Source organism: Oncorhynchus nerka, linkage group LG17 (assembly GCF_034236695.1).
Source record: "Oncorhynchus nerka isolate Pitt River linkage group LG17, Oner_Uvic_2.0, whole genome shotgun sequence".
Taxonomy (NCBI): domain Eukaryota; kingdom Metazoa; phylum Chordata; class Actinopteri; order Salmoniformes; family Salmonidae; genus Oncorhynchus; species Oncorhynchus nerka.
In genome coordinates this window covers 7,078,773-7,090,815 of record NC_088412.1, presented here as the reverse complement: position 1 = coordinate 7,090,815, position 12,043 = coordinate 7,078,773, and the positions used below count along the sequence as shown (strand labels likewise).

Below are 12,043 nucleotides of genomic sequence, written 5' to 3'. Positions count from 1 at the left end.
CCACTCTGCAGAGAAGAATAGGAGAAACTCCCCAAATACAGGTGTGCCAAGCTGGTGGCGTCATACCCAAGACGACTCGAGGCTGTAATCACTGCCAAAGGTGCTTCAACAAAGTACTGAGTAAAAGGAGAGAGTGGAATGTTAGCACAGGTCTTGATTTCAGGCTATAAAACACCAGGCTGATCTGCTATTCTGTAGCTAAATGATGTCATAGTTACTGGGGTTACTTCCTTTATGGTTTGACCATTTCAAATTCAGACGAGTTAAGAAAGAAAACAAAATCCACAGAGAACCGGCATTTTTTTTTATATAAAATAAAAAATATATAAAAAGTGTTGGATTGAAAATTTGAACTTTGTAAACAGCACATCTTATCTACAGGACAAACTGAACCAGAGGCTACATTCAATCAGCATTATAGCGTAGACTTCCTTCACGGTAAACGTTGCGCTCAACAGGAAATTACCTTGATGCTACAACACAGACTGGATTGAGTCGAGCCCCAGGACTTCCCCTCTCTCACCTGAGAGGGAACCAGTAACAACTCTTATACACTGTTGTTCACAGAACCAGGCGTGCATCCCAAATTCCATTCCCCATTTAGTGCACTATATTAGGGAATAGGGTGCAATTTGGGAAGCTATATTTATTCCATCTTAGTAAAAACACTAAATGAATAGCTGTCATTATGAATGTACTGTTTAAAAAAAAAAAGTCTGCCTCAGATTGTCCTTTAGTGTCTTGTCTACTTGTTACAACATTAGTCCATATTCGTGTAGTGTGGTACATTGACTTGATCCATCCTGCTGTACAAACCCATTGCTGTTTCTCACTTTTCCGTCAGCTCCATCCTGACCCAGTCATTTTCAGTTGGGCAAACCGTTTTGAAGCGGGAAAACAATAAAGGTAATTTCTTATTGGACAAGGCCAGGGAGTCCCTCCCTGTTTCAGTTTAATGGTCATTTCTTATTGGACAAGGCCAGGGAGTCCCCCCTGTTTCAGTTTAATGGTCATTTCTTATTGGACAAGGCCAGGGAGTCCCTCCCTGTTTCAGTTTAATGGTAATTTCTTATTGGACAAGGCCAGGGAGTCCCCCCTGTTTCAGTTTAATGGTCATTTCTTATTGGACAAGGCCAGGGAGTCCCCCCCGTTTCAGTTTAATGGTCATTTCTTATTGGACAAGGCCAGGGAGTCCCTCCCTGATTCATTTTCATGCCTAACGAACATGGCTCACCCAGGCAAGTGAGTCACCACAGAGCCTGGCAGGCCTCGCCTGGTAATAAGTCCTTGGGGGGGGGGGGGTAATTGTTCCTTCCATTTCCTCCTTCTCACTGACGAGCTCTGGCGAAGGCATCCCTCAGCCAGACAGAATCCTGATACAGCCGCGGGTCGCCCAGACACTCTGCTGTCCGTTTGTAAACGTACAAATACAACACTGCAGCTGTGGAATAGAACAACAAGTTACACGACTCAAACTAAAATAAACCAACATGTTGTTTAGTATTAGTCTCGTGAAAACCGCTACGTTAACTAAGTAGTCTCGTGAAAACGCTACGTTAACTAAGTAGTCTCGTGAAAACGCTACATTAACTAAGTAGTCATGAAAACGCTACGTTAACTAAGTAGTCTCGTGAAAACCGCTACGTTAACTAAGTAGTCTCGTGAAAACCGCTACGTTAACTAAGTAGTCTCGTGAAAACCGCTACGTTAACTAAGTAGTCTCGTGAAAACCGCTACGTTAACTAAGTAGTCTCGTGAAAACGCTACATTAACTAAGTAGTCTCGTGAAAACCGCTACGTTTACGCCTCAACAGGCCGATACACAAGGCTGAATAAACCTAAGTCATGCTGGCAAGAGACCAGTGTGTGGGTCTTTCTTTTCATCAGAGAACTTACCAACCCTCTGGAAGACGAAGAGGACACACAGGCCGTTCGTCCAGATGAAACGATTAGATTCCAGCCATCTCAGGTTCTAAAAAGCAAACAAAATAATAGCAGACGTGATCAAATGTTTATAAAAACTCACCAGGTGGGAATAATGTCCCTTTTTCTGCTGACAGTTAATGTATAATCATTTTCTGTGTGTGTTTCTGCACGTACCACTACCCAGCAGTGAAAGGATATGCTGAGAGTGAGGTAGATGGCAGACAGCACCAGCAAGCCTTTAAACCTCTCCAGAAGCAGAGAGACCAGACCGACCTGGAACACGTAGGTGTTGAACATCATCAGCAGAATGATGATCACGTTGAACAGGATGGCTATATCCTGGATACTGGAACACACAGGTTATAAAAACACAGTTACAATCCCAGTAAGAACATTAACAAAAAGTAAGTAAAATAACTAGCTATTAAAAGTATTTTTTTAATAATAATAATGTTTTAATAACTACAAAAACAATGTACATACATGAACAGCACTAGCTGGATGACGGGCGCTGCCCTGAGCAGCTCGCTGAAGGAGTTGACGAACAGGTCATAGGTCAGCAGACCCAGCTGGACCAGAAGGACCAGCGAGTAGTTGTTGGTCTGGAGCATGCTAGGGGGTAAGTCTGGCTACATAGCCCAGGAACACCTGCACACAGCTGGGATGAACTTCACACGTTCACAGCCTCTAGCTTCTCCGTCTCCGGCTGCGTTTACAGACAGACCAAGTATGATTATTATTTTTTCTCTCCAGTAATTGGTCTTTTAAACAATCAGATCAGCTCTGAAAACAGATCAAAATAAAAATGGTTAAACAAATAAAGCCGAATTGGGCTGCCTGTATTGCTCCGTAGTGACAGCTATCCGAGGGGACACTACGACTAAAGCTACAGCTAGCCAGCTGCACATTCCAGCTCAGGCTTCATCCGTACTACAACGGTGGATATTGCTAGTCCGCCTGCTGCTAACGCTAGCAGACTTATAACTGCGCTTGCGTGGTTGAACACCGCACTCTTCATTGAGACAAAATGTTGAAACGTCAAGTCAGGGGAGAATCAGTGCTGCTAAGTCGAACACAGAACTCTTCATTTGAGATAACGCTGAGACGTCAATCCGCGGGAGAATCAGTACCACATTTTTATTTGTGCCAAAATGAAAGTAAAGTTATGTTACGAATTCAGCAGGCTACGGTGTGAAATAGGCTTTTAGAAATGCCTTCTTTTATTACTTATTGTTAACGTCGTCGGTGGTTATGTGCTTCTCAATGCACAAGCACCTTTTCAGGGATGCAAACGGGTGAGGGACCAAAAAAAGGTGACACTTTTTTGTTGTTGCGCTGAAACATGCAGAAAAAAAAATCCCTGCTAGGAGGAAATGCAGATTTGAACTAATTAAACACAGAATATGATCTACACGATCTTTCAGTCTCTGTGTGGAAAATACAAAGTGGTTCATGTTGAACCGAACTCATAGCTAAAAAAAAAATGTAAAGAAAGCAATCCAATGTTATTGGTTGCCTAGACTTCACTGCAAATGACACTCAAAGTCTTAAGAAGAAAAAACAACATATTTCCCAAAGAGGGAAAGTGTGTGATGTTCCTTTCATCTCTAGTTGCCTCCAGCTTAAGCCAGGCCCAGCTACACTTCATCCCTGAATCCACTTGTTTAAACAAGCAACGCTTCATTTTCACCTAATTCTCTCAATCTGAAAATTAACCACATATTGTAGAGGATAAACATTAGTAGTGGCTAATTTCCTTAAGTTTGTGGCTTGAGTCAAATACATTCCGTGACACATGGAATCAAATACTTACTATAGAACAAACTTCACGTCAGGATAGGAAACCGAAATTAATAAGTGTGTGTTATATTAAACAGAGGGAGTGAAATGTTGGCAAGTAATAAACATTTCAGAACAACTATGGCCGAGTTATTATTCTTACACTTTAAAAAATATACTAGTTGAATAAGACATGTGAGACAAAAATCAGTAGCGGATTTAGGTACGGGCGACATGGGCAGCCGCTCAGAGCGGCACGGAGCTGACATGGAGGGTTCGCCCAGGGCGACATGGGCAGCCGCTCAGAGCGGCACGGAGCTGACATGGAGGGTTCGCCCAGGGCGACATGGGCAGCCGCTCAGAGCGGCACGGAGCTGACATGGAGGGTTCGCCCAGGGCGACATGGGCAGCCGCTCAGAGCGGCACGGAGCTGACATGGAGGGTTCGCCCAGGGCGACATGGGCAGCCGCTCAGAGCGGCACGGAGCTGACATGGAGGGTTCGCCCAGGGCGACATGGGCAGCCGCTCAGAGCGGCACGGAGCTGACATGGAGGGTTCGCCCAGGGGCATGGGAGCCGCTGCGGCAGCCGCTCAGAGCGGCACATGGGCAGCCGGAGCGGAGCTGATATGGAGGGTTCGCCCAGGGCGACATGGGAAGCCGCTCAGAGCGGCACGGAGCTGATATGGAGGGTTCGCCCCGGGCGGCATACAAGCTAGAACCGCCACATACACCTTGAAACAAATAGCCAAACCGAAAACTGCAGACAAAAATGCTTTGTTCTTAACTGACTTGCCTAGTTAAATAAAAGGTTTTAAAAAAAGACCTCTTCTTTATCGTTCAGGGGACGCGCTGCTGTAACTGGCAGGCTGTCTTTCCAGAGCGCACGCTGATGCTGTAACTAGTAAATTGGTTGCCTCTGCTTTGCATTCTGTTGTTATGGAAACGATTGGCAGAGTCTTGGATGCAGCCAGTATTGCGCCAAACGTGCATCACTTGTTCACTTACAGCCAGTAGTGATCCAACCCCCCCCATCCCAAACCTTTCTCATTGGATCTACACGAATCACGTAGGTCACCTATTTTGGGATTCAAAACCACGAATTTTGCCGAAAGGTGACTAGTTTGCGTCCCTGCTCCCCCCCCCACACCAATCGATAAAACAATGGTATTAAGTCATCTGCAAGTTGTACTGTGTGTGAAGTTTAAAATGCATTCTGTTATTACTAAATATGTAACGTGATAAAAGATATTTTAACATGAATATATCTTTCACACAAAAAAAAATAGATTAATAAAATATTTCATATCGGTTGTCTACCTCAAATGAAGGAGATGAGCCTCAACTCGTGGCTCAGACACTTCATTCAGGATAAATGGAGTAAGCCTGCCTGCAGTTTAGCACTGAAGGACTTGTTGCCGACATTAAAATGTACCTGGCTAAAAGGTGAGCCACTTTTGAGGAACCGGTTATTCTGAGTTGAACTCAGAGATGAACTCGCCAACTCCTCAAACCACATACTTACTATAGGACTCTGGATTTCAGTCCGTCGACCCTCCGGTTGCCCTTCAGGCTACCCGTCTCCCCACCTTGAGCCTGGTAACCAGCTTTACTTTGGTTTCCACAATCCACTGATGTTTAGATGCCTTTAAATCTTCATTTAGTATTATAAAACATTCATTCAACTCCTAATTACAGTCAAATTCAAAGTTCTGTTAAAAAAAAACCTCAGAGGTCCTTCCATCTTCTTCGTTCCTGTGCAATTTCACCAGTGTTCAGGGACGTAGGCTGTGTGCTTGTCATCCAGGGAGAGAGCCCTTCAGTCCTAAATCTGCTGGTAGCCAAACTGAACAGATGGGACTGGAGTCACTTTGAGATGAGAATACAAGACAGGTTTTCAGCTTCATCATGATCTTCCCAATCTAGCTATCTAGTCCTCCCTGAAATGAGATATGAAGAGTTGTTTAAAATGGTTGGTTTAGGTTTGGACAAGGATTCTGCCATATGGATTTAAAATGATTAAAACGTCTTAACAAAAGTAAGAGCTAAAGATAACCTAACCATTCTCCCTGCTGTCCTCCCGTTCTTCTGATCAAGAGCCAAAGCGCTGTGTAACTAGTTAACGCAAAGTAGTGTGAACTAAACCTGTTACACAGGTAAACAGCCAAGGAGAGGTCACGGCAAGGATTACAGATTAAATTAAATGATGTGCCAAATGGCATCCTATTGACTAATGCAATTATTTCGTAGTCACGCGGGTGTCTGTAGTAAACACCACTCACCGTCTGTTGTCGTTTCTTGGCTGCCATCCTTTCTAAACTGACGTTACGCCAAGCTAATTTTAGCTGACTAGCATCAAACGTTGTTGTTCACATGATCTCGGAATCAGAATCAAGCCTAGCGAGAGCCAAAACAAAACACTTGGACAGTTACCCTCACTTCTTACAGACGGACTATTAGCTAGCTAACTAGTTAAATCTTAAATGATAAGTAGTGTAACGTTAACGTTCGTAAAATACAATACTGAGTTACAAAACGAACATTAGCTAGGGACCCGAACAAATAGCAAGCATGCTAACGTTCGCTAGCTAATTATCATGCGCCTATGAGGGGGAAAACGAAGTTTGCTTTTTACTACAAGATAAAACATAAAATAAAAACGTATAACGTATAATGAATGTTACCTTTTTTTACGGGTTGGATGAAGTATTGAGCCGTCAACGTCGTCTAGTTCATTAGCTAGCTTAAGCCAAAGGCCGTGTTTGCTTTGCGGGCTTTTCTTCGAATACCATGGAAACGCCATTTCCGTCCTGAAACCCGGAAATAAATCCCCTCTCGTTCGTTCAGCCATCCCCATGGTAACAAGATGAATAGGAAAAAAGAATAGGACATTTTTGGAATTATAACGTCTACAAAAAAATAAGGTATTGAGTTTAACACAGGTTTAGGAGATCGTATACGTTTTGTTTTGTTCTGTGAGATCATAGCAGTCAGTTAACGTTACCTTAATGAATTATGAAGCCTTTGTGTTTTTTTAAATTATTTTTTTATTGCATATATTCTTTAAAATGCACAAACACTCATGTTAGCCGATGAAGATTATCATAGAACAAAATTTATAAAATACCCTAGGGTAAAGGGGTCGTTTTCTCGTGTGGGTAAAATACCGCCCTCTCCATCCTGGTCATGGATAGAAGGAATACCGATTTTTGTAAAAATGTACGTCATACTCCCGTCCACTCTAACGAGAGTTTGTGATTGACACAGCTTCGTATTCTACAAGACTCTGATTGAGTTCCACAGAAACACCTGTTGGCTACAATTCGCCAATAAAGAGACCGAGCACAACATTACATAGTCATTTTGCCCTCGTAGAATTTAGAGGGCCGTGTGTGGAGGTTCTGAGTACTGCTGTTTTTCTGTTCTACTTGCTCATTATTGCACCCACCTGGTGTCTCAGCTCTACCAGTTCGTGATTGGAAGAATTTAAATATTTGTATTTCTTTTCATACACTAACTGGCCACCAGATTACAGAAACTATAGCAATGAAACTGAAGTAATGGAATAGCAATAACTATAACGTTAGCAATGGGAATATAGCCCGAGAGACACAAAGTCATGTTTAGATTTTTTTCCCCTTTAAAAACACCACCAACAACAAAGAGGTGGAACTCTTAAAGAATGGAACCTTCGCTCTCCTAATATAAAGAGTGGAACCTTCGCTCTCCTAATATAGAGAGTGGAACCTTCTCTCTCCTAATATAAAGAGTGGAACCTTCGCTCTCCTAATATAGAGAGTGGAACCTTCGCTCTCCTAATATAAAGAGTGGAACCTTCGCTCTCCTAATATAGAGAGTGGAACCTTCGCTCTCCTAATATAGAGAGTGGAACCTTCGCTCTCCTAATATAGAGAGTGGAACCTTCTCTCTCCTAATATAGAGAGTGGAACCTTCGCTCTCCTAATATAGAGAGTGGAACCTTCGCTCTCCTAATATAGAGAGTGGAACCTTCTCTCTCCTAATATAGAGAGTGGAACCTTCGCTCTCCTAATATAGAGAGTGGAACCTTCGCTCTCCTAATATAGAGAGTGGAACCTTCACTCTCCTAATATAGAGAGTGGAACCTTCGCTCTCCTAATATAGAGAGTGGAACCTTCGCTCTCCTAATATAAAGAGTGGAACCTTCGCTCTCCTAATATAGAGAGTGGAACCTTCGCTCTCCTAATATAAATATAATATATAAATATAAAACCTCTGAAGGATCTGCCCATTTCTCCCCAATTTTCACCTCAAATGACAAACCCAAATCTAACTGCCTGTAGCTCAGGACCCAAATCTAACTGCCTGTAGCTCAGGACCTGAAACAAGGATATGCATATTATTGATACCATTTTAAAGGAAATAATTTGAAAAAGGAAAATGCAATAAATATTTAATCTGATCTTCGGTAGATTGGTCGTAGATAGATGGTGGTCCAGCATGTATCTCCGGTCCTCTGAAGAATGTCTCGTGGTGAACTGGACTGTGGTAGAATGGATACTCTGTCCGTCCTTTCCTAGCCCACGTCAACAGTTGCTGTGCTTACGCAACGGCTAGAAGGTATCACTTCTTTAGTGAATAAGAGTTCAAAGTTCATAACAAGATGCCATACTTTAAGCTCATGCTATATTCTGGCTGGTATAGTTGAAATTCATCCTTTCGGTGTGTTGACCGTCAACTTCACGTTGAGATTCGATACTAATTTCGTTAGGTTCCTGTCATTCACCCAGAGCTCACGCTGAGGTTGGCTTAGTTCTGGAGGTGATTTTGTCCTTTTTAACACGAGGACCGCAAGTCCTCACGTCCTTGGAACAGGAAGTTGAATTTTCGTCAACGGGTTTACATAGTGGTGAAAGAAGGGCGTGTTTCATAGTTTACAACCAAAGTCTGTTCACTTGGGCGGGGCCTCTGAGTGAGGAGAGTTTACAACCAAAGTCTGTTCACTTGGGCGGGGCCTCTGAGTGAGCAGAGTTTACAACCAATGTCTGTTCACTTGGGCGGGGCCTCTGAGTGAGCAGAGTTTACAACCAATGTCTGTTCACTTGGGCGGGGCCTCTGAGTGAGCAGAGTTTACAACCAATGTCTGTTCACTAGAGTTTACAACCAATTTGGGCGGGGCCTCTGAGTGAGCAGAGTTTACAACCAATGTCTGTTCACTTGGGCGGGGCCTCTGAGTGAGCAGAGTCTACAACCAATGTCTGTTCACTTGGGCGTGGCCTCTGAGTGAGCAGAGTTTACAACCAATGTTTGTTCACTTGGGCGGGGCCTCTGAGTGAGCAGAGTTTACAACCAATGTTTGTTCACTTGGGCGGGGCCTCTGAGTGAGCAGTTTCTCTATGGCAAACCATTCTCTCATTTAAAAAGCAAAAAATTACATTTCATAGTTTCATATTTAAACATTTAAATTGCTCAACAATTCCATGTGAATCTGATAACTAGAATGTGTCGACTTTCCAAGATACAGTTTATGTCATCCTGTCATTCGCAGTAATGTCTCAGACAACAACTGATCTGAGATCATATTCATTGAGTACCAAGGCATATTTTCAACTGGTTGGATTACCGTAATATGGTTCCGTTTCCCACCTTTCGATGTTACCAGAATCTCTATGTTACAAAGTCTTTCCAAGAGTCAACTCTATAGAGTAGAGAGAGAGAAAAGGGGAAAGGTATTTGTGGGGGTCATAAACCTCCCCAACAGGCCAACGTCATGACAGTACTGATAAGAGGAGAATCAGTTGAAAGATCATATCACTTAGTTCCCTGTATAACAAGAAAGATGCAATGTTTAGAGATAAGGAGGAGACTCCACCCAAAGTGGGGTATGAATAACCACCACAGGGGAAGCCATGTCTGACTCTGAATTACAGCTGTGTCGATCCTTTGGGACGAATAAACTTGGTTTAAGCTTCTCTCATGTCCGTGAGTTATTTACTCTGAAAATTAGAATTTAACAGTGTGTTAACGCCCACAGATGTTCCTTGTTTTAGCTCACCTTGTTCTACCTCACCTTGTTTAGGCTATTAGTCCAGGGGCTATAGGCTACTAGTCCAGGGGGTATAGGCTACTAGTCCAGGGGCTATAGGTTACTAGTCCAGGGGGTATAGGCTACTAGTCCAGGGGCTATAGGTTACTAGTCCAGGGGGTATAGGCTACTAGTCCAGGGGCTATAGGCTACTAGTCCAGGGGGTATAGGCTACTAGTCCAGGGGGCTATAGGCTACTAGTCCAGGGGCTATAGGCTACTAGTCCAGGGGGTATAGGCTACTAGTCCAGGGGCTATAGGCTACTAGTCCAGGGGGTATAGGCTACTAGTCCAGGGGGTATCCAGGGGGGTACTAGTCCAGGGTATAGGCTACTAGTCCAGGGGGTATAGGCTATTAGGTCCAGGGGTATAGGCTACTAGTCCAGGGGTATAGGCTACTAGTCCAGGGGTATAGGCTACTAGTCCAGACCAGGGGGCTATAGGTTACTAGTCCAGGGGGTATAAGCTACTAGTCCAGGGGCTATAGGCTACTAGTCCAGGGGGTATAGGCTACTAGTCCAGGGGGTATAGGCTACTAGTCCAGGAGGTATAGGCTACTAGTCCAGGGGGTATAGGTTACTAGTCCAGGGGGTATAGGCTACTAGTCCAGGGGTATAGGCTACTCCAGTCCAGGGGGTATAGGCTACTAGTCCAGGGGCTATAGGTTACTAGTCCAGGGGGTATAGGCTACTAGTCCAGGGGCTATAGGTTACTAGTCCAGGGGGTATAGGCTACTAGTCCAGGGGCTATAGGTTACTAGTCCAGGGGGTATAGGCTACTAGTCCAGGGGGTATAGGCTACTAGTCCAGGGGGTATAGGCTACTAGTCCAGGGGCTATAGGCTACTAGTCCAGGAGGTATAGGCTACTAGTCCAGGGGGTATAGGCTACTAGCCCAGGGGGTATAAGCTACTAGTCCAGGGGGTATAGGCTACTAGTCCATGGGGTATAGGCTACTAGTCCAGGGGGTATAGGTTACTAGTCCAGGGGGTATAGGTTACTAGTCCAGGCGGCATAGGCTACTAGTCCAGGGGGTATAGGCTACTAGTCCAGGGGGTATAGGCTACTAGTCCAGGGGGTATAGGTTACTAGTCCAGGGGGTATAGGCTACTAGTCCAGGGGGCTATAGGCTACTAGTCCAGGGGCTATAGGCTACTAGTCCAGGGGCTATAGGCTACTAGTCCAGCTACTAGGGGTATAGGCTACTAGTCCAGGGGTCCAGGGCTATAGGTATAGGCTACTAGTCCAGGGGCTATAGGCTACTAGTCCAGGGGCTATAGGCTACTAGTCCAGGGGGCTATAGGCTACTAGTCCAGGGGGTATAGGCTACTAGTCCAGGGGTATAGGCTACTAGTCCAGGGGGCTATAGGCTACTAGTCCAGGGGTATAGGCTACTAGTCCAGGGGTTATAGGCTACTAGTCCAGGGGTATAGGTTACTAGTCCAGGGTATAGGCTACTAGTCCAGGGGCTATAGGTTACTAGTCCAGGGGGGGGCTAGTAGGCTACTAGTCCAGGGGGCTACTAGTCCAGGGGGTATAGGCTACTAGTCCAGGGGGCTACTAGTAGGCTACTAGTCCAGGGGTATAGTCCAGGGGCTAGGTTACTAGTCCAGGGGGTATAGGCTACTAGTCCAGGGGGTATAGGGTACTAGTCCAGGGGGTATAGGCTACTAGTCCAGGGGGTATAGGCTACTAGTCCAGGGGGTATAAACTACTAGTCCAGGGGCTATAATCTACTAGTCCAGGGGGTATAGGCTACTAGTCCAGGGGCTATAGGCTACTAGTCCAGGGGGTATAGGCTACTAGTCCAGGGGGTATAGGCTACTAGTCCAGGGGTATAGGCTACTAGTCCAGGGGGTATAGACTACTTGTCCAGGGGCTATAAGCTACTTGACCAGGGGCTATAAGCTACTTGTCCAGGGGGTATAGGCTGCTAGTCCAGGAGGTATAGACTACTTGTCCAGGGGGTATAGACTACTTGTCCAGGGGGTATAGGCAACCTGTCCAGGAGGTATAGACTACTTGTCCAGGGGGTATAAGCTACTTGTCCAGGAGGTATAGACTACTTGTCCAGGGGGTATAAGCTACTTGTCCAGGGGGTATAGGCTGCTATTCCAGGGGGTATAAGCTGCTCTGCCTTCTTAACATCAGGTCATTGATTCAAGCAGTAGAATCAGATTTTAAAAAACAGATGAAAATACACCGTATGGAACAGCGAGGACTGTGAAGAGACACACACACACACACTGCTGCTGCCTTGGCAGGAACTAATGGGGATC

The 12,043-nt window shown here is 44.8% G+C and overlaps 1 protein-coding gene across 8 annotated transcripts; it reads right to left on the bottom strand.

Annotated features, from left to right (window-relative positions):
* Nucleotides 1-290: 290 nt before the first annotated feature.
* On the bottom strand, nucleotides 291-6,518 carry LOC115123750 (transmembrane protein 138-like). 8 transcript variants are annotated; one of them, XM_029653103.2, is made up of 7 exons: nucleotides 6,388-6,518; nucleotides 5,986-6,100; nucleotides 5,229-5,643; nucleotides 2,410-2,632; nucleotides 2,101-2,272; nucleotides 1,897-1,972; nucleotides 291-1,441 (listed from the first exon to the last, which is right to left on the bottom strand). In XM_029653103.2, exons 4-7 carry the CDS (start codon nucleotides 2,535-2,537, stop codon nucleotides 1,329-1,331), a joined length of 489 nt encoding a protein of 162 aa, XP_029508963.1. In that variant the 5' UTR covers nucleotides 2,538-2,632; nucleotides 5,229-5,643; nucleotides 5,986-6,100; nucleotides 6,388-6,518; the 3' UTR covers nucleotides 291-1,328. The 8 variants fall into 8 exon arrangements, with proteins under 8 accessions (XP_029508963.1, XP_029508966.1, XP_064858966.1 ...); XM_029653106.2 differs by having other exon boundaries at nucleotides 5,229-5,549; XM_065002894.1 differs by lacking the exon at nucleotides 5,986-6,100 and having other exon boundaries at nucleotides 2,410-2,709.
* Between the last annotated feature and the right edge of the window lie 5,525 nt (nucleotides 6,519-12,043).